Below are 22,122 nucleotides of genomic sequence, written 5' to 3'. Positions count from 1 at the left end.
AGAGCTTTAACATATTCAGTAACACACTCCAGAGCAGGAGCGCATCTCTTTCACAAGTAGCTATAAATCTCTAGGTTCACAGGTGAATTAATACAGTTATGCAATATTGAACTCAGTATAAGCCCTGTAAGATATAAAATTGAATGAGTTTTTACCCTTTAAAGAAGATCTCCATTTCAAGATATGTTGTTTCCTACATTTTTTTAATATTATTTTTTTATTTTTTTTTAGAAGAAGCATATCATTACAGCTTTAACATGCCCAATAACAGTTTCCAGAGCAAAGACACAGCTCCTTCAAAAGTGGCTATGAAATTTCTAGGTTCGCTGTTGAATCAATACAGTTCTACAATATTGAACTCAGTATAAGCCCTGTAAGACATAAAATTGAATGTGTTTTTAACCCTCAAAAGAGATCTTTTAAGAGTAAAGTTGGATTTATTTTGGTAATTTATAATCTTTTGATAAATAGATCATTACAAGAAACTGACATTTAAGTTTTAGCTATAACATTTTAATTTTCTACAATAATCTAGCAGAACTATTTGTCTTTAGCAAGTCATACTGAAAATTACATCTCCTTAGGGAGAATGCTGTTAGAATGAATTTCAGTATTTCATGTTTCCTTATATAGATCTTAGAAATCATACTGACTTTTGTAGTATCTTTTTTTTTTTTCATGGAAGAATAATCAATGAAACATTCTAGAGCTTTTATTCTGACAGTGTTATATTTTCTTTAGATTTTGCTTGTTCAGTGCTGTCATTTGGTCATTTCAGGTATTTTGCTGGAGATCAGTCCACAGTTCTCTGAAGCAATGCCGATGGGCCTATCCTCGCCAGGTGTTAATTTCTGATATTGCTTTAAATAGAAATGAAGTTCTGTTTGTCACCCAGGATGGGGAAGGATTTAAAGGGAAATGGTTTGAAGGAAAAAGAAAGAATTCTGAAAAGAAAGGTCAGTCTGTGTGACAGCGCATAAGAGTACTTTTCAGTTAGCCTTTAATTTGGCAGTCATTGCTTGGTTTACCCTCTGGGCTTTTATGCATTTATCTTTGTGATAGTTTAATGCCTGTCTGCTGTTGACTATAAGATCATTGATGGCAGGAGGCTGGGTGTTCCTGTGTCTTTAACATTTGGCTTATTTCCTGGCACATTGTAGTTCTTCATCTTTTGCATGAGTAAGTTAGCTGTTAAATTCTTAAAATATACATTAAGATCATTTATGATTACTCTGAAAATTAGAGATGTAGTCTTCAAATTATAAAGTCCTAAATGATTAATTTCACATAATTTATTGATTCGTTGTGTTTTATTTCTCTACACATGATTGATGTCTTTAACCATGTAAGATATATATATTTACTGTGTGCCAGTGCTTTACTGATAGAAAAATATATAAGTGAACCCGTTCCCAGGCACTCACATGTGTAGAACAATAGAGATGTTTTTAAATATTTGAAGCGTATCACTGAATTAGATAGTACTATCCACAAAGGTTTCTTAAGAGCACAGAGATTGGAATGACTGAATGTTAGAGGAAATTTAGTAAGTCATAAGACTGAACTAGACTGAATTTTAGAGAGTAACCATAGCACAGGTTTGTCTTGTAAAGTCTGGAAGTCTGTAGAACATTTGTCTTATTTTAGTGATCCGAAACAGAATTTACCACCTCATTCTCCCACAGCTGCTTTTGGTGTCTGTCCTAATGGGTGGGCTCCCATCTCTCTTACCTCTAATCAGTCACCAAGTTTTGTTACTCTTGTCTTTTTTTTTTTTGGTCTTTTTGCAACAGGGTCTACCTGTAGTCCCAGCTGATCTGGAACTCAATATGTAGACCAGGCTGGCCTTGAACTCACAGAGGTTGCTGGGATTAAAGGCGTGTTTTAAATTATTTTGAAATCTTTCCTTTTTCCCTCCTGATTGATTGCTGCAGTCTCAACCTTTTATCTTTTATTTTGTTTCTGTGAACTTAAATTAATAAAGAGTCTTTACTGTGAAAGTTTGTGCTACAGCCAGAATCATTTCTTTGTACGTGCTGTGTCTACGTGGAAGCATTATATACTTTGCTTTCCTAGCCTGGATTTGATTTGTAATTCCGCGGTCATTTGTTTAATGTCTGTTTTCTCTGCTAGATTACACTTAACGAGGGTCAGACATGTCTGTCCTACCGATTGCTGCTTCATACTGGTGATCATGGTAGCACGTGGTAGGGTCATTCAGGTGTTTGCTGAGTCTGTGCAGGAGAAAGGAGGGAGGGATCAAATGTGCAGGCAGTTCATGAAGACACTGAATTTATACAAAGCTAACATGTATAGGTTTTCCTTTTTGAAAGATAACACTGCTTGCAGTGTGGATGATGTGTTTGTTGGGAGATGAAATCATGGCTAACACTGAAAGTTCTCTGTGCAGTGTAACAAGTACATAGTATAATATTGTGTTGAAGATGGAGGGGACCTAAGTTCGTCAAAGGATTTAATGTGTATGAAAGAATACTTCTGTATTTTTACATCATATTTTATTTCAGTCACTCCTAAATCTCTTTAACAATTTCAGTAAAGCCTTGATTAATGACAGCTTATTTGTTTTCTTTTTAGCAGACATTTTACCAAACCTACATCATTCCTCATCAGATGTGTCTTGTGTCTCTGATACAAATAGTGTGTATGAAAGAATTCGACTAGAGAAACTTACTTTTGCCCATAGAGCTGTTAGTGTCAGCACAGACCCAAGTGGATGCAACTTTGCAATCCTACAGTCAGACCCTAAAACAAGGTATTATTGTCTTTGATATATTTTATTTTTAGAAGGAATAATCATTAGATTTTCTTTTGTCTTCAGTAGCTCCTGATGCAGATTTGTTTGAGGAGGTATTACCAAGATCTGTAGAGACCTTAAATAAATGAACATGTTATGTGGGAAATAATAGGGATTATTTGTTATACTGGGACTGATATGTGCTCCCTTTCATTTATAAATTGGTACTGCAAACACTGAGGATACATGGCCATGTCTATACAGAGTCTGTCTTTAGTGCTGTATAGTATATGTGAGGTTCTCAGATTCTGGAAAGTGTATTATAAATATTTCTTAGGTAGTTTGCAAAAATCTCTCACCCATGAATGTGATAAGAACTGACAAAAGAAGAGTGATGTGGTCACATGTAAGATAGAATCCCAGTGAAAATGTTCACGTCACATCAATAGAGAGAGATTAACATCAGTGGCACTGTGGAAGGGGAAGAGTGACCAGATTCTGGTTTCCAGGGCCCCCAGTTTTAGCAGGGAAGTATCATGCTAGGACATCCCTCAGGCCAAGGCCAACCAAGAACATCTGCCCTCTTGGTTGGGTGACTGTATAGTGAGAGGGTGTGATGGCACTTGTACAGTACTGAGGGAATCAGGCTTGTAGACTAATTGTACATGTTTTCTCTTAAGTGTTTGACTTGTTCTTTGATTTGTGACCTGGAGTATTTTCTTAGTTTTTGGCTTTTCTTCACTTGTACAGTAAGTTATGTAAAAGAAGAAAGATTTGGGAACTTTACTCATTTTTTATTGTTTTTAGTTATGTTGTATAAAGTTATATGAGAAGGAAAAATATTTAAGGTTGACATACTGATTTAAGCTTTTTTTGTGATACTTTCGAATTTTAGAAAATGCCAAATTTGAAAGTTTCTAAGTTTATGCAAAACATTACATTTTCAAGGGAATTAATCGTCTTGGGTCCTTTTCCTCATTTTCTTCAAAGTAATAATTGTCTTTGTTTCATTTCTAGCCTTTATGAAATTCCAGCTGTGTCTTCATCATCCTTTTTTGAAGAATTTGGCAAACTCTTGAGGGAGACAGATGAAATGGACAACATTCACGATGTGACATTTCAAGTTGGCACTAGAACCTTCCCTGCTCATAAATATGTTTTGGCTGTGCGTTCTGACTTTTTCCAGAAATTGTTTCTTTCAGATGGTACTCCCTTGGAAGTCTCAGATGTGTACCGGAAAGAGGAAGATTCTGCAGGGTGCCATCTCTTTGTGGTGGAGAAGGTTCATCCTGATTTGTTTGAATGCCTTTTACAATTCATGTATACAGATACTTGTGACTTTTTAACTCATGGTTTTAAGCCAAGGATATTCATAAACAAAAAGTCAGAAGAATATCAGGGCTCCCTGAATTCTCTTATGAATACGATGAATTGCCCTGAGGATGAGACCCAGAAGTCGGCGTTTGAGGTCTACAAAAGTAGCCAAGCTCACACAGTTAGTGAAAAGCAGAAAGGCAAACCCAAATCTTCTAAAAAGGGAAGAAGTGCTAGTGAAGATGATCCTGTCAAGATGTTGCAAAATGTTGCAAAGAAATTTGGCCTCAGTAATCTGAGTGGCAGGTATGATTTCCTTGGCGGTGTTCCCGGAGGGCTCTCACCCAGCCTTCCTTCTCACTGGCCCTTCCTGTTCTTGCCACTCCCATCTCTCTTGTTATTTCTCCCTGGGGCTGCACAGGGCTGTATCTCTTCTCTCACTGCTCTTTCTCGGTAGATGTATCACCAGAGGACTTCCTCATTTAAATGTTAAAGGAGAGGAAAGGTGTTGGTGGATTCAGTGCTGTGGTGCGAGTGTATAACGGGGATTTGGAGTGCCAAGTGGTATTGCGTGCTAGGAAGATCTTTGGTGTTAGACCTATACAGTGTATGCCACTTAGCTCTACTAATACTTGCTAGGGGAAATTTCTCTGGACTTCAGTTTATCAGTGTAAAATGGTAGGTGAATCATATTGTTGGGAAAGGGTTGTCATGTAGCATCTGTAAAGTGCCTTACAGCATCTGTCACATTATAAATCAGCTTTGATAGCCTCTTTTGTAAGGGAGCTGTATTACTGTGGTGGTACAGCTTTTGTTGTAGGGCTGAAGCAGGGAGAGACGTGGCCCATGTTTCCTCTTTGAAAATACTGAAAGGCTTTGAGTTACAGCTTTGATTTGTGATTTGCCAACGATAATGTTAACCATTTTATTAGTTTTGTTTGTTGGATTTTTGTTCTTGTGTATTTTTCTTGGGAGAGGAATATATCTCCCCGTTGTTAATTTATGTTTTTTCCTTAATAGGTTAGATGGAGTCAGATTTGAAAATGAAAAAATTAATGTTATTGCAAAGAAAACTGGCAATAAATTGAAGCTAAGTCAAAAAAAATGGTAAGTTAGTGAATGAAGACCAGCATTTCTTACTTAGATTTGAATGAACAGTGTGAAGTGGAGTTCTTCTCCATGCCTATGGACAGGATGTGTATACAGTCTTCATTTCTTGGAATATTGAGGGAGCTGTTGACCTAATAGACAAAAACATTAACTGCTCAACAGATCACTGAAGGAACTCATTCTTTCTGATTCTATTCAAATGAAGGGAGGGGTTTTTAATTTTTTTGTGTTTTCTTACTTGAATTTACTATCTTTTTTTTTTTTTTTTCGGTCTTTTTGCTATCACACCTTGCTGAATTTACTATCTTTTAAAAAATATCTTATCTGTTGTTTTTTTTTATGTGTATGAGTGTATTGCCTGGAAGTATGAAAGTGTACCCATGTTGTGCAATGCCTTTGGAGGTCAAAAGAGGGCATTGTATCATCTGGAACTGAAGTTGGGATCATCGTTGTTGTTAGGTACTGTTTAGGTGCTGAGAATTGAACCTGGGTCCTCTGTAAGAGCAGTCAGTGCTCTTAACTGCTGAGCCATCTCTCCAGCCCCCCCAAATTTACCATCTTTTTATAAGTAGGATTTTGTATAGTCCCCTCTCCCTTCCACAACCAGAGTACTTATGCTTTTTCGTTACTACTACCACGATTTTGTTTAGTATACTGTTTTCAGAAATAAATATGCTAAATATGTTCTTAAACATTTTGTGCTAATTACTTCCTAGATAGAAAGTTTTGAAAGAAGAGAAAGTGGAAATTTCTAAACCGCTTCACATAGAGTAGGATGTTCAAGTAGGGAATTAAAGAACTTTAAATATAATGCCACTTTACTGTCATTAATACTTTGCTGGCAATTCAAAAGCAAAATCAAAGGAAGGTTTTTTTGAGTTTCATATTCAGTTTCCTTTTCGAATGTTTTTTATTATTTGATCATTATTTTCTCCCCTGAGATAGAGAGATGAGCTACATTGTTTGCGTGTATATCCATGAATAGTTTTATTCTTTCTACCTTTTAACTAAGAAAAATCTAAAGTTAAGCTAAATCCTTTAAGATACGCATGTATATATTGATTACATGTATGTGTGTGTGTATATTGAAGTATGCAAAGAAACCAATCTTTGTTGATTTGACCCTCTTTTTTCCAGTTCATTTCTGTGTGATGTTATCATGAAATCAGTGGATGGAAAGGAATATCCTTGTCATAAATGTGTCCTTTGTGCTAGACTTGGTAGGTACAGGTTTGCTTTGCTGCCGAGTGTTTGCTTCAGTGTTGTCTCAGTGTTCTGACTGCAGTGCACTCCTTTCATTCCAGAGTATTTTCATAGTATGCTGAGTAGCTCGTGGATTGAGGTAAGCTTTATGTAGAAAGTTCACATGTACTTCTTTCTGTGTTGGGGAAATTACGCATAAAGAAATTAAGAACTGAACTTGGTACTTTAGGTTAGAGCTGCATTTCTTTTTTTGTTGAACTTTTATTTCTGTTTATGCCTGCTAGAAGATACCAACACTTGGAAGTCAGAATTGTTGGTATGAAGCTGCTTAAAACTCAAAATTTCACATTATTTAGGCATGCATTAGGAGTATATATGTCTTGTTTTCTGAATTTTTCTGTGTTCTTTTTTTAATGTTATATTTTAAAATTCAATGTCTCATTTTAGACTTATGTTTTATAAATTTTATGTTCAAATGTCTTTGAGGTAATGTCCTGTAAAAAATGTTTGTATCAGTAACCTCAATTAGAATATGCTAGTGTTCTCTTGTTTCCGGTGAATGATTTCACTTTACCTTCTTCTGTCCATTAGGCTTCGAGTGGTGCCGCTCTGGAAATGCCAGTACGTTCTGAGGTCCTGAGAGTGATTTTGGACTACCTCTACACTGATGAAGCTCTGCTGATAAAAGGTACTAGCGAGGAAACTTCAGCTGTTTTAGATATAATAGAATGGTGACAAAATTAATGTGAATCTTAGTTTCTACTTGGAATGAACTGTCTTTAGAGGCTTCATTTAAAATACATAAATGAGTGAAAGAGATGGTTATGAGTAATAAGTAGAAGAAGAATGTTTTCTTTGCCCCTTCATTTAATAATTGTATGTGGCTGAAATTAGCTCTAGAAGTTCTTTCTCTCTGGATACTTCTGTGGTTGAGATAAATGAATTGGCAACAGGGCATATAGTTTTTGACAAATTCCCTTTGTATCTTCTCCCTTTTAACAATATATCAGAAGTGGAAAAAATGGGTTAATAACTGAAGAAAATTCATGAAGGGAGTAAGTGTATATGCTTTATCAAGCAAAATACTGTTTTAGCTACTAGTGCCTAGAATTATTGGAGTTGCTCTGAGTCTTCTGTGGTATTCATTACACTGTTAGATTTTTATTCCCAATACACTACATTGAGGAGTAAAAAAAAGTGAAGACTGTTTTCAAGAAAGTTATAACTGGGGACTGGAGAGATGACTTAGCAGATATGAGCATTGACTCCTCTTGCAGAAGACCAGGCTTCTGTTCCTGGCACCCACATGGCTGCTAACAGCCATCCTTAACTCCAGTACCAAGGGATCCGATACCTTCTTCTGGCCTCTGTGGACTCTGTACCCAAGGGTGCGCTTAACATACATACAGTCTGAACAGATAAAAAATAAAAAGGAAACAATCTAGTGGAGAATAAAACTGTGTAAGAAAACAAATATAATTAAGCAGAGTAATTCTCTAAAAAGAAGGTGGGTCTTTATGAGAAAGTAGCATGTGAATCCATATGAAGAAATCTGGGTGGTCTTTGTTAGGGAAACGGGGTTCAATGTTTCTGAAGGTTTATACTCTTGAGTGTATAGCTGAGACTATTTTTCTTGATTTTTTTTCTTTTGTAAAATTTGCTGTTTTTATTTTATGAGTATGAGTGTATTGCCTGCCTGAGTATAGGTACACCCAGATTGTTCAGTGCCTGTGGAGGTCAGAAGAAGGTATCAGATCCCCTGGAACTGGAATTATGGTCAGTTGTTAAAGCATCACATAAATTGCACACTTCTAAAATATTTAAGTCATTTTGTTAACATATACAAATAGTGCAGTTTTCATTTTTTCAAATTTTACTGTATTTTCATTACTCTCAAAGAAAACATATATTCAGTAACAGACACTTTCCCAGCCTCCCTCATCCCTAGGCCCCAGTAATCTCTGATCTGCTTTCCATCTCTGTGGATTTGTCTACTCTGGCTATCTCATGTACAGAAGATGGAACATTCTGGGGTAGTGTCTAACTTCCTAACACCAGGTTTTCAAGGCCATTTGTGTTGCAGCATGAATGTACCTGCGCTTCATTATGACCTGTTAACAAGTATTCACTATTATAAAGATGTCCGTCTTCTATTTACCCACTTGTAAGCTGACGAACACTTGGTTTTTGTGTTCTTGTCTTTATTATTATGAACATTGCTTCTATGAAGTCATGCACAAATTTTTATGCAGGCCTGGGTTTTCATTTCCCTTAAGCATGTACCTTAGAGTAGAAACCCTGGGTCATATGGTAACTCCCACTTAGCTTTTTAAGACCTGCCAAACTCTACAAACTTATTGTGTCACTTTAATCTTCTCATCAGCCATGTGTAAAGGTTCTGGTTTCTCCTCCACATCCTTGCCCATACTTGCTAATGTCTATCTTTTCCACTATAACCACCCTAAGTGAATGTGACACAGTATGACATGGCTTTAGTTAGCATTCCTCAATGTTGAACAACTTTTACGTGCTTTATGTATTTGTGTATCTTCTTTGAAACAAATTTAAATGCTTGAGCCATTTTTAATTAAATTATTTTTTTGTTTTAACAAGACATTATATACTTTGGATACTAGTCCCTTAAGATTCTTGATTTTCCTCCTGTTTTGTGGGCTGTGTTTTCGTTTTCTTGATAGTGCCTTTTGAAACATTTTTTAAAATGTTATTGACATCCACATTACCTATCTTATTCATCTTTTGGTGTTATAAGAATCACTGAGGGGTCTGGAGAAATGGCTCAGCAGTTAAGAACACTGGTTGCTCTTGCAGAATACCAGGGTTCGAATCCCAGCACCCATATGGCAGCTAACAACTGTGTAACTCCAGTCCCAGGGTCTCTGACAGCCTCTTCTGACCTCCGCAGGCATTGCACGACATGGGTGCACTTACCTACATGCAGGCAATACATGCATACACATAAAATAAAAATAATAAATAAAAAATTAACAAAAATGAATCATTGAAAATCTTAGTTATGGCAAGTCTCCATCCCTGTTTTCCTCCTTGTTTTATAGTTCTGTCTCTCATATTTAGGTCTTTTCATTTTGTGTCCATTTTCCCTGCTTTAAGTTATAATTGGCATTTGTATTCAAGCTATACAAACATAAGATGTTTGGTATACATTACACTGAAGTGATTCAACAATTGAGCTAACCAGCATATGCATTTTATGTCATTATGTTTTTTGCTGGGATGTGAAGGCTAGACTCTCTCTCAGCACATTTCAGATTATCAGGTGTTAGTGTAAGAGTTTTTAAACACTAGTCACCATGCAGCATATTCAGTCCCTAGAACTTACTTGCTGATCTTATAGCCTGAAGTTTGTACAGTTGGATCATCGTTTCCTTATTTTTCCCACCCCTTACCCCTGTGACATCTCCTGTAATTGAGTGATTATTAACTTTTATAGTGTTATGAGACAAGGGTCTAGCTTCCTTCTTTACATGTGTATGTCTGATTATTCTAGCACCATTTGCTGAAAAGACTTATTTCTCCATTGAATGGTTTGGGTGCTTTTGTCGGGAATCAGGTGTTAGTGTAAGGGTTTGTTTCTGGCCTGTCTGTTCCATGCCTTCATCTGCATGTCACCTTTACCAGTGCCGCCATGCTTGATTTCTATTGCTTTGATTGAGGGTGAAAGATTTGATCCCTCACACTATATTCTCTTTTAAGAGCATTTTGGACTCTTTGTATTTTCTTTTAAAGTATTTTTATTTTATGTGTATGAGTATATTGTCTACAGGTATGTAAATGCACCCGTGTCATGCAATGTCTGCAGAGGTCAGAAGAAGGCATCATTTTTTAAAAATTTCTATTCCTATTAGATAATTGTTTCATTTTTTGGAAAACATTGTTTGCTTTAGATTTTTGTACATATTTAAAGTAGTTAATATATCTAATAAGTTCAAAATCTTGAGTTCTTTAGGGATGGTTTCTCTTGGCTGTTTTTCTTATAGAGGGATTATACTTGTATCTGCAACTTTCTATGCAGTTCTGCCTCTTTTACATTTTTTTTTTGTTGGAAACTGAACATTTCAGTATTTATAGTGTGGCAATTCTAGAAATCAAATGTCCTCCATGCATAAGGTTTTTGTTATTTGTATAGTGACTTTTCTGAACCAATCCTATAAATTCTGTTTTTTGTCGTGTTTAATCACTGAAGCTGCTTGATTGGGTTAGTGATGTAAGCGTTGTATTTCTCTTAATGTATTTAGAACCAATAAATCTTTAAGCTTTTATCAAGAGATTCTCTGCATGTGCTGGGAACATGTCATCAAAGTTTTGACAGGCAGTTCACAGCTGTGTCTCCCTTCCTTCTTGTACAGAGCTTGAACTTAAGGTTTTAAAGTAAGAGTCAAGAGCTTCAGAAGCTTCTTAGGTATAGTACAGCTCTCTGTATGTGTAGTTATCGTCACAGGGATATATTAGAACTCTTCTGGAACCTCCTTCACACTTCAGTGCTGGTCTGCTCAGGCTACCAAAGCAAAGTGCATAGGCTGAATGGCTTAAACAACAAATCCTTTTTTTTTCTTAAACTGAATATCCTAGAATAAGGGAGTGCTTATTGGTTTCCTATGTCCTCACATGACCTTTCCTTGATGCATGTGTGTGGGGAGCAAACAAGGTCTCTGAAGTCCCCCCTTAGAAGGACACTAATTCTGTTGGAGTAGGGCCTCATTTCATTTAATCACTTCCTTGTGGGTCCAATTTCCAAATAACAGAACTTCAACAGAAGAATTTTGAGGGAATTCAAGCATTCAGTCCCTAATCATCTGTCTTCCAAGTTTCCCTAATCATCTGTCTTCCAAGTTTTCTCTTTTAGTTTGTTTTAATTTTTTTTTTTTTTTCATTAACAATTGTCTCAGCAGCTGCAGTGTAAAATGACTCAGGGCAGAGGCTGCTCTCAGCTGGCAGACTTGAGTCTGGGCAAAGAAATGCAAGCCTTTCTGAGGGATTTGGGGGAAGAGCAGACAGGGCAGATGGTGGTAGTTCTTTGATTGTAGTGTTCCCCATCATTTTTTAGATTCTGGGATTGTATATACAAATGAGATATCTTGAGGATGAGACTCAAGCCTAAGCATGACATTCACTGTTTCATGTATGGTCTCTGTCTGTCTGTCTGTGTATGGTCTGAAAGTAATTGTAGCCATTGTTCTTAACTTTGCTTCATTTGGACTATGTGTGTCCTGTCACATGAAGTCAGCTGTGGAATTTTCCGCTTGTGGTGCCATGTCAGCACTCAAAAGATTTTATATTTTGTATTTGGGTTTAGGGATAATTCAACTTGTACTGCTATGTAAAGTGGAGAGGGAATTATGAACGGGAAAAGTGCTATGTTCTAAATCTCCTTGCTTGGCCCAAGATTCGTTCAATTTTCCTGAAAACCTACCCCAGATTACTATAAGCCTTTGGTTGATTTCTAGACTGCTGTGAAACATATTCACGATTATTTTTACTTTTTACTTTTGGCTCCTGTTTTCCTTTTCCTCCTCTTCCTTTTTACTTTTTTCTTCTTGTTTGCTTATTTGGAAGTTGCTTAGGGCTAATTGTTTAGGGCCATTAATCGGTAGTACTTTGGATTAAGAAGGTTATTTTAAATTGAGGAACTCCTGTAGTTTTTTTGTTTTTAAGTATCACTAGATGACAGATTCTGTTTTAAATAAAAAAGTCATGAGTTACCCCCATATACCTGTGTCCTGTGTGTGTGCGTGTGTGTGTGTGTGTGTGTGTATGTGTATGTGTATGTATTAATATGTATTTAAGTATGATGTTGACACTTGACTTTTTATTTATTAGTTTGAGAAATATTTCTGTACAGCATGGGAAATTATAAGCAAATCAGGCATTCTAATAGCCTTCTACTAATAGCCTTCTGCATTGAACTAATCACCTCAACTTAGTGGTTTATGGTCCCAGGTGCTGCAGTGGTCAGTGTTAATTGTCAGCTTGACAGAAGGATCACTGGGGAGATGGGCTGCTGGACATGCTGGTGGGGGATTATCCTGATGATATTGAGATAAGAAGAACATTAATTGAGGTGGGAAGAAGTGTCCTTTATGGGGAGGCACCATTCCCTGACTAGGATCCTGAACTGTGGAAGGGGACAGGCCAGCAGCATGCAGTCACTGCACTCTTTGTCTTTGGTCCTGGTATGACCAGACACTGGAAGCTCCTGATGCCTTGCTTCCCTGCTGGATGACTGTACTTGGAATAGGAGCCAGGACAACCCTTCTCCTTTTAGTTGCTTCACCAGGGCATTTTCTCACAGCAGTAGGAAAAGAAATTAAGACACCAAGGCATTTGGTATAGTTTTTTGCAGTTGTCCAACTAAAAGACAAGAATATTTTGATGTATTTTTGATTTGTCGTAGTTGCCATTCCAAAATGTAGAAAAAATAATTCTCTTTTCCATAATTTCTTAATTCCTTTATTAGTTATATTGGTTACAGAATAATACCTTTTCTTCTCCTTTTCTCTTGTTAGAATCTCAAAATGTGGATTTTATTTGTAGTGTTCTTGTAGTGGCTGATCAGCTTCTGATAACTCGATTAAAGGAGATTTGTGAAGTGGCATTAACTGAAAAACGTGAGTAATTTTAAATTAGTATTATTGTTTTTTTCAGATTGATCTAATGTTACTAAGTCATTGACATTATTATAATAACAATATTGTGAAACATATCATTTTTGGGTACCTTTAAAAAAAATTAAGACATTCATACATTCTTAACTCAGAGCTAAGTGAAAATATGTACATCCTAGATTTAAAGAATATTTTTATTGCAATGCAATAAAACCATGAAGAATGAATATGCCATCAAATTTGCTAGGGAATTTCAGTAGTGAACGTGTGAAAGTAGGATTTTTTATCCTTGCTCTGGTCTTGATTGCATCCCTGTTTTTACCTATCCATTTTCTACTATTTGCTGGGAATTTTACGTAATTCTGCTAACAAATCTCATCTGTTTTCTAATCATTTGCTGTTTGTTATTTTACTTATTTAGCTATTTTCCTAAACATTCAACTTAGAAATAAAAGTTGATTTTTACTTGTTAATTGACTTTTATGTCTTAACCCTTCAGTCTGTCAGAATTGCTCCCCTTCACTGTGTTGCTCACCTTTTTCACCTTCTGACACTCTGTTACTGGACTTTTGGACGGTGTCATGGTGGCCTTTGTGTACCTTCTCCCTCTGTCTTTCCCCACCAGAGGCTTAGAATTGTTTGTTTTGGTATGAAAGTTGCATTTCTTAGTCCTCTGTGCAAGTTTTTTTGCTTTTCAACTTTATATTTGTTTTGCTCTGTTGGTGCTGTAGGAAATATGGAAGAAGTGCCTGTCGAATATTTCTGATTTTGATAGATGCTTCCATAACTCTTTTGTGTTTTTGAGTGCTGTGGCCCATCTTTTTAGTTAACAAAAAGAAAGCAACAGCCTTGATTTTCTTTCAATAAACAAGAAAAGAAACATATTACAGTAAGGGACTCAGCACAGACTAGGTATGCAGTATACGTGTAGGTCGGTGATATTCCTACTGGTTAGTGGACTCTCCTGGCCTCCTGTGATAGTCTTCTGTGGTCCCTGCTGCACTGTCACCTTTACTGATAGATAAATGCCTAGCAGAAGGGCTCTGAAGAATCCTGTTTTCTTACTATAGTGTATTGATGCATATCGTTCCTAACTGGACAATTCTTCTTAAAAAATATTTTATTTATTATTTTGTGTGTATTGCCTGCAAGTATGTAAGTGCACCTGTGTCATGCAGTGCCCATGGAGGCCAGAAGAGGGCATCAGACCTCCCAGAACTGGAGTTAGAGACTATTAGCTGCCATGGGGATGCTGGGAATTGAACTCTGGTCCTCTGCAAGAGCAGCCATTGCTCTTAACCACTGAGTCGTCTTTCAGGCCCCCCTAACTAGACAATTCTGTGTGATCTCGTTTCATTAGTTCTGTGAGATGTTTGCATTATCAGTCAAAAATTTTAGATTAGTCACGGCTATTGACTGTAGTTGCAGCTTTTGACAAAGTCTAGGGGAGAAAGAAAAAAGAAATGGAAGAAGACAGATCTATAAATGAGCTGTGTTCCTAATGGCAGGAACTCAGCATAAGAAAGAGCTTTAGGAAGCTGTTACATGCAGATGGACTATTCTTGGAGGGTTTCTAGCCAAACAGTACTTGACATATAAAATTACTAGACTTGTTACTAAACCTTGACTCTTATACAGTGTATCAGATTCTGCTCTAGCATACATAATAATTACTAAAATTTAGATATATTTTCATATATAGATTTTATTCCCATATAGACAGATAGATGATGAATCTTTTTATAGAATTAATATAGCAGTTTCTCTTAAATTTAGTATCTGTTTTAATTTGTTATTGATATTATTTACTTGTTTTGAGACAAAATCTTGCTATATAAACCATGCTGGTCTCAAACTCATGGAAGTCCTACGTCAACCTCTCAAGTTATAGGATTACAGTATACCACTTCATTTACTTGTGTTTATAGTTTTAAAAAGGATTACCTGCTCTGTACTGTATAAATGAAAAGGAAAGTTGTTCACTGGTAAAAGTTAGAAATAGTCAAAGGATGTTGGGAGGAAGAAAGTAATTTTTCTTCAGCATTTGCTTTAAAATTAGTGACACTAATACCCTTTCTGTATTTCGTTTTCATTAAAATTTTTGTGTGTGTGAGCTGAATTTTTCCCCCTCAAAAATCAGTCTGTTAAAATTACTTTGGCATACTGTGATGGAAAATCATTTCTATATTTGCCCCAGTATTATTTGTTTTTTGTTAAGAGAATAGTTTGTTTTCTTGTTTAAATGTTGAAATCTTAGTACTTTAGTCATGTATTTCATGTATTGTAGTAACATGCCTTTCATCTAATTTTGCAAATCCACTTTCTCCTTAGTTACCCTTAAGAATGCTGCTATGCTACTGGAATTTGCAGCAATGTACAATGCTGAACAGTTGAAACTGTCTTGTTTACAGTTTATAGGACTGAATATGGCAGCTTTACTTGAAGCAAGGTTGGTTGGGTACCTATGCTATTACTTTTGAAAACAGACATTTGTGTATAGAAGATGCACTAGTAGTTAAAAATGAATAATTCATGTTTACCTGGATGAAAGAATTTGATAAATGCTAGAATCAGAGCCTTTAGAATTAGAGGTACCTTGGAAACTTCAACTAGTTTTAGAAATGATTTAAAAAATTCTTTTTTACTGAGAATGGTGTCTTAATGGCCCGGGCCGGCTTCACATTCTTTTTAATTAATTAATTAGTTAATTTTTAGTATTTGTGTATGAATGTTTTGCCTGCATGTATAAAAGTGTACCATGAGAGCAGTGCCCACAGAGACCAGAAGAGGGTGTTGTTGGATTGCCTGGAATTAGAGTTAGAGATGGTTATTAGCCACCATGTGTGTACTAAAAACTGAACCTGGGTTCTTTTCAAGAACAGCCAATGTGCTTAATCCCTGAGCCATCTCTCCAGCCCATGACTTCACAGTATTAAGCCTTAGGATTATACATGTGTACCATCATTCCTGACTAGGAATGACTTTTTTAATGAAAAATTTTATACTTAAAAAAATAAGATCAAATTGCCATTTAAGCTTTATTATTTCTCACTGTAAAGTCAATAGTAAGAAAAATGAGACTGCATTTGTGAGTGCAGGTACTTGAGATTAGAATCCTTGCTGTCAATTTGTATTTTGAGGCTTTATCTTTTAGTGTTTTTGTATTTTCTAGTGTTTCTGTATTTTGTTTTAGAGTAATAATAATAGATAATACTGCTTACTATACACTTAGTTTTGTATTTTGTTACAGTAGTTACAATAATTAGTGCTTAGCATGTGTGAGGTATTATTCCAAAAATGTTACATATATTAATTAATTTAATTTTCATGTAAGCCTTATTTGTTTTCTTAAATATCCTTTTATTAGAAGACTTAGGAAACTTGTCTTTATAATTTGGGAGACAGGAACTGAGAAACTCTTGATCATTACAAGTAACAGCTTAACAATTCACCTTTCAAATTTGGTATAATTTTTATTCTAAAATATTGAAATAAAATGATATGCTGTTTTTTTAGATGAATAATTAAGTTTTCTTTAATATTTTATCATTTTTATTTTATGTGTATAATTGTATTGTCTGCATGTATATAAGTGCATCTGTGTTGTATAATAATTTGAGAGGTCAGAAAAGCGCATTGAATCCCCTGGAACTGGAGTTACAGATGATAGCTGCCATGTGGGTGCTAGGAATTGGACCCAGGTCCTCTGCAAGAGCAGCTGCTGCTCTTAACTGCTGAGCCATCTCTCTAGCTATCCCTCCTGAATCACTAACATTCTTAATGATTGCCAAGTAGGACTTAATCTTCAGAAACTTCTTTTGCCATTTAAGCTTTATCATTTTGTGAAAAATATTTTATAATGCGAATTGAAATAAAAATTTGTTAGATATTATAAAATTCATTTGCTATTTGAAAGTCAGAACCTGGTTACGTCTGGATTTAATTTTATTTCTGGCATTACTTTAGTGAGTCTATTGTAAGTAGGTTTAATTCTTTATTATCAGATTTTACTTAGTTTGCCAGATAAGAGGCAACCAAAGAATAAAATAAATATCAACTCTTTCTGAGATATTATAATGGAAAATGATGTATTCCATTGTTCAGCTATTATCCTGAGACAGATGTGTCCTGTGACTGACTGCTACAGTGATACCTCTGTAATTTTGTGTGTAAACATACGTAACTTTGTATGGAACTTAACTGTTCTCAATCTGGTATGTTTTCACTGCAAGTATGAACAGTCTGTGTAGGAATATGAAAAAACAGAGGTCTGTATTAAAATTTGCGTAGCATTATAAATTAATGCATTCATTTACCCTATAAGTGTTGAAAACAATACAAATAGATTTGAGTATGCAAGTTGCTTTGTACTAGTTGTGGAAATCATTTTTATAAACCACAAGTACATGTATATGAATATACACGCACATTTAAACTATATGTGAATGTATGTACTGTGATCAACAACTATACATATGTGAATGTCTGCATAAACTCATACACACATGTATATGAATGTAAACTTTGATTTAAATTTTCAGTGCTCCCTAAAGTACCTTTTGGAACCTGGGAGAGACTTGAAATTTATCCTGAATATAGCTGCTATAGCCCAAACATCATTTTATACCTGAAGATGCTAACACTAGAGAGGTAAAGTGAGTTGCTCAGAGTCGCGATAGTATTGATAATTCTAGATAGGATCTGGACACCCTAGTACTTAGGCCAATGTTCAATCAGTATAGGGCCCCTTCTACAGTGAAGGATAATGATTTGTGGAAGATTAAGGCTAGGTAGTAAGTACTTGGTATTTTATTACAGTAGAAGATTTCCTGGTCCTAAGAGTTGCTTCAGTTTTATCAAGATATTTGTCTAAATCTGTAACACATAACCATACCTATTTCCAACAGGAATTTTAGTAGCTAGTATATGTAAACTTGAAAAAGAACTTTGTTGCTCACTAAGGAATTTGAAATATATATGTGAAAATCTTGATAGCTGCTAAGTCATTTGAGTCCTGATAGACTTTTATTTCCTGTTTTTCAGGTCTCTTGATGTTTTAAGTGATGATGTTTTGAAGGATCTTTCCATATTTTACCGAAAAATGGTAAGATACATGTTTTCTCAGTAAAGATTTTATTGGTCTGATATTACCATTTAAAACAGGATCTTAGACCAGATTTGACAATGGGAAAATTTTGTAATGGATGCAAATGCATTACAAACTTTTAGAAATTACAACACAGGCAACTGGAGAGATGGCACAATGGTTAAAAGTACATACTGCTTTTCCAGAGCATCTGAGTTCTCATTCCCAGCATCCATGTTGGGCAGCTCACAACCACCTATAACTCTGCTCCAGGGGATCACATCCTCTTCTGGCCTCTGAAGGCATTCACACATGTGTGCACACATAAACACACACATAAATACACATAAAGAAATATAAAATAAATCTTTAGAAATAAGAAATTAGAACATAAAATTCCTTTCAGATCTCACAGATAGGCATAAAAATCAAAATTGAATATATTTAATAATAAAATTAGCATCTCTTTTAATTTATTTATAATGAAAAATTTCTTAATATTTCAGTTTTATTTACTAAAGGTCAGGACAGTACAGAATCATGTATTCACATGACTCCTAAGAAGTGGATCAATATACACTTGATAATAAAGCCGAACATTTGTCAAGTTTTTTTTTTTTTTTTCTCATAACTTTATGGAATGTACATTTTAATGAATCTAATCAAATTTTCCTTTCCCTATTGTAGGGTTAGGAAGTCATTAGGCATTTTAGACTTTTTCTAGTTAATGTTACTACATGACATGAACTGAAATGAATAGTATTTTTTGTCTATATTTTAAATCTTTGTACAAATTTTGTGTTTAAAAAGTGACATCATTAATTCCGTAGATCCCAGCAATGGATAGAAGAATCATTACACCATACCAAGATGGACCAGATCTTAGCTGTTTGGAAGTAGAGGATGGAGCTGTCTTTTTGAAAGAAGAAATAACTGTGGAGCAAAATTATTCGTAAGACCTGTTTCCTTGCTTTTTTTTTCCTTCTATTTCCTTTGAATACTTCTTAGACTTGATAAAATACAAAGTAATTATACATAATATTTTTAAGTCTAAAATTTTAATATAGAGTATAAAAATACTATAGCCTTCAGATAACATATCGGGTTGATTATGGTTAATTAAGCGCATTTATCTTACCCATCCTTCACACCTTCTGAGGTTATGGTAAAGACTCTTAAAAAGGTAGGTTGCACTTGAGCAGCAAGAATAGGAAAGGAACAAACAATAATAGAAAATAGGAATAGCTTTGGAAGTAGGAAAGTTGCTACTGTATAGTAATGACAATACAGAAAAACTTGACACAGTTTAGGCAGTGCTTAGGAGTTAGTAGAACCAGGTTCATGGAGCCTGCCCTCAGTGCTTGGCTGCGCTAGATCCCTGATCCACTTCTGAACTCCATTTAGCCAAGTGAATGTTCCACCTCCATTGTGGTAGAAGACTGCAGATTTGTCTTCTGAGGAGGCTTGACTAGAGAGGCTCCGGAGAAACATGCACCAGCCACAGACGAGATACTGCGTTGAGAGTCCTCTGAAGACCCTGACTGTTTCAATAGATGATCACTGTACTGGTCAGCTTTTGGGTATTGTGAAAAATATCTGAGGAAAACAACTTAAAGGAAAAAAGAGTTATTGTGTCTCACCATTTCAGAAGTTTCTGTCCATGTGCAGCCATTGCCTTTAAAAGGCCCAACACACAAGGTCATAGCCGGGCGGGTGTGACCAGCAGTGCTACTCACCCCAGTGGCCAGGAAATAGAGAGAGAACAAAGGTACTAGGACACAAAATACTGTCTGCAGAGGGATGCTCCCATGACCTTGTTTCTCCAGTTAGGACCTCCCTTCTGAACCCCATTTAAACTGTGAACTCATCAGTGGATTAACTCTGACATATTTAGACTCCTCGTCATCTAGTCTTTTCCTGTGACCCTACCTCCGAGCCTTACTACATCTGGGGCCATTTTCAATACTTGAGTCTGTGGTGGACATTTCATATTCAGATTCCAATGATGAGCTACAAAAATTGACATCTTGGAATCCCTCAACAAAATGGGTTGGCTGACAATTTGACAGTTTCTATGTAGAATGTCTGACTAGTGTTTGCATGTTCTTACATGGTTTCTGTTTGACCAGACTACTCTATTCTAATGATTAAATGTATAATTCTAGCCAGGGGTGATCGAGCATACCTTTAATCCCAGCACTCCAGAGGCAAAGGCAGACAGAACTCTATGAGATCAAGACCAGCCTGGTCTACATAATAAGTTCCAAGCCAGCTGGGACTACAGGGAGACCCTGTCTAAAAAACAAAGTAAAACAACAAAAATATAGTTCCCCTTTTTTCACTCTCAGTCAATTAGTAACTCGTATGTATGTGTTTTCCTAGGGAAACTATGTTTAAGAAGGCAAAAACAAAAGCTAAAAAGAAGCCACGGAAGCGCTCAGATAGTTCTGGAGGTTACAACCTTTCAGATATTATTCAGACTCCACCATCTGCAGGTGAGTGGGAAGTTTAACATTTATTTCTAGTCCTCATCTTTAATGTTTCTGCTTATTACCAAATTCATTTAACATCATTAAATACTGTTACATGCCATCTACTGGGACCCTTGAAGAAGAAAACAGTCCTTACAGAGGTTATAGATGGTGATAATATATTGTGATAAATAGCTTGATTGAAGTTTTCTCTGGCAGTATGAAAGTGGCACCCCCTGTAGTCTGAGATCAGACCTCTTAGAAGAAACTGATACCAAACTGGATCTTGAAAACTGAAGAGTTAACCAAGAAAAGGAAGCACATGGGCATGCTAATCAGAGGGTGCTATGCGAGTGTAGATTGGCAGACTGAACTGAGCATTTCTCCTGTTTGTACTTCAGTGGGGCTTAGCCACAAGCTATGGATGGGGATTGTTAGATGCAGTCAGATTGGGAGGGTTTCACATGCCAGAGTATGGAATTTGTATTTTATTCTAATAGCAATGGGTGGGTGCTGCTGAGTTTTTGAAACACAATATGGCTGGATAAAATGTATACTTTTGGAAAAGCCCCTCTGTTCAGTGGCATAAAGGATTAGAGGTGGGCAGAATATGACATAGCTTTATGTTGATTCAAATTAGATATGCTTCTCTTCCAAGCAAGGTGCCGTTTATGTGGATAAGTAGCTTAGAATCTAATAGTACATTATATAACAACTTTATACCTAGATATTATGTGAGCTTGTTTGGAAGTAAAAGTTGTGTAACTTTTCTCATTGCTTTCCCAATTTTATTTTGAAGATTTTTTTTTAATAAATAACCATTTATTTGTGTGTGTGTGTGTGTGTTTGTGCATGTGTGCCACAATGTTATGTGGAGGTCAGAGGATGGCTTTGAGGAATTGGTTCTTTCCTTCCACTATTTGGGTCCCAGGGATTGAACTTTGGCAGCAAGAACTTTTACCTGTGAAACCGTCTTGCCAGCCTTATTGTGAAAATCTTTAACTTACTGAAAAGATAAATCCCACACACAGATATAGTTATGAATACCTATATGCTCTATATTCGGACACTTACCATGTTTTCTTCCCTCCTTTGCTTTCTCCCTTCCTCTCTCTCTGCCATACTTCCCTTTTGTACTAGGATTGGACCTAGGAACTGATACATTCTAGGCCGGTTTTCCACACTGAGCTACAGTTCCAGCCTGTATGGATTTGCTTTTACTTACAGGCTCTGTTGCTTGTTATCTACTTCCAAACATTTGATACACACAAAGTATGTGTGTGTGTGTGTGTGTGTGTGTGTGTGTGTGTGTATTATTAATATAGAAACATTTTTTTAACTGATCCACTTGGACTACTCTGTAAATGCTATAGATTTCTTATACATACTTTAATATGAATCTCATAAGAACATTCTCCTATAAAACCACAATACCATTATCATACAAAAATAGTTAATTCATTGATAATGACCTACCATTAGATTTTATATCCAGATTTCTATGATTATTCAACTGTGTTTTTATAGCTTTGTTTTAACTTT

The 22,122-nt window shown here is 35.9% G+C and overlaps 1 protein-coding gene across 4 annotated transcripts in view; it reads left to right on the top strand.

Moving 5' to 3' along the window:
• Ibtk (inhibitor of Bruton tyrosine kinase) overlaps window positions 1–22,122 on the top strand; it is a 77,065-nt gene that overhangs the window by 23,449 nt on the left and 31,494 nt on the right. For 3 of the 4 annotated variants that reach the window (XM_017800683.2, XM_029568469.1, XM_008843361.3), the window contains 12 exons: window positions 779–956; window positions 2,596–2,773; window positions 3,773–4,375; window positions 5,090–5,176; window positions 6,317–6,399; window positions 6,484–6,521; window positions 6,974–7,070; window positions 12,925–13,026; window positions 15,355–15,472; window positions 18,067–18,127; window positions 18,940–19,061; window positions 20,492–20,604. In XM_017800683.2, the coding sequence (XP_017656172.1) occupies window positions 779–956; window positions 2,596–2,773; window positions 3,773–4,375; window positions 5,090–5,176; window positions 6,317–6,399; window positions 6,484–6,521; window positions 6,974–7,070; window positions 12,925–13,026; window positions 15,355–15,472; window positions 18,067–18,127; window positions 18,940–19,061; window positions 20,492–20,604 (1,780 nt within the window). The remainder of the gene's footprint in view (window positions 1–778; window positions 957–2,595; window positions 2,774–3,772; window positions 4,376–5,089; window positions 5,177–6,316; window positions 6,400–6,483; window positions 6,522–6,973; window positions 7,071–12,924; window positions 13,027–15,354; window positions 15,473–18,066; window positions 18,128–18,939; window positions 19,062–20,491; window positions 20,605–22,122) is intronic. The other variant, XM_017800682.2, reaches the window with a different exon arrangement.

Source organism: Nannospalax galili, unplaced genomic scaffold (assembly GCF_000622305.1).
Source record: "Nannospalax galili isolate Female #2095 unplaced genomic scaffold, S.galili_v1.0 scaffold1220, whole genome shotgun sequence".
Classification (NCBI taxonomy): Eukaryota; Metazoa; Chordata; class Mammalia; order Rodentia; family Spalacidae; genus Nannospalax; species Nannospalax galili.
This window is presented reverse-complemented; position numbering and strand designations above follow the sequence as displayed.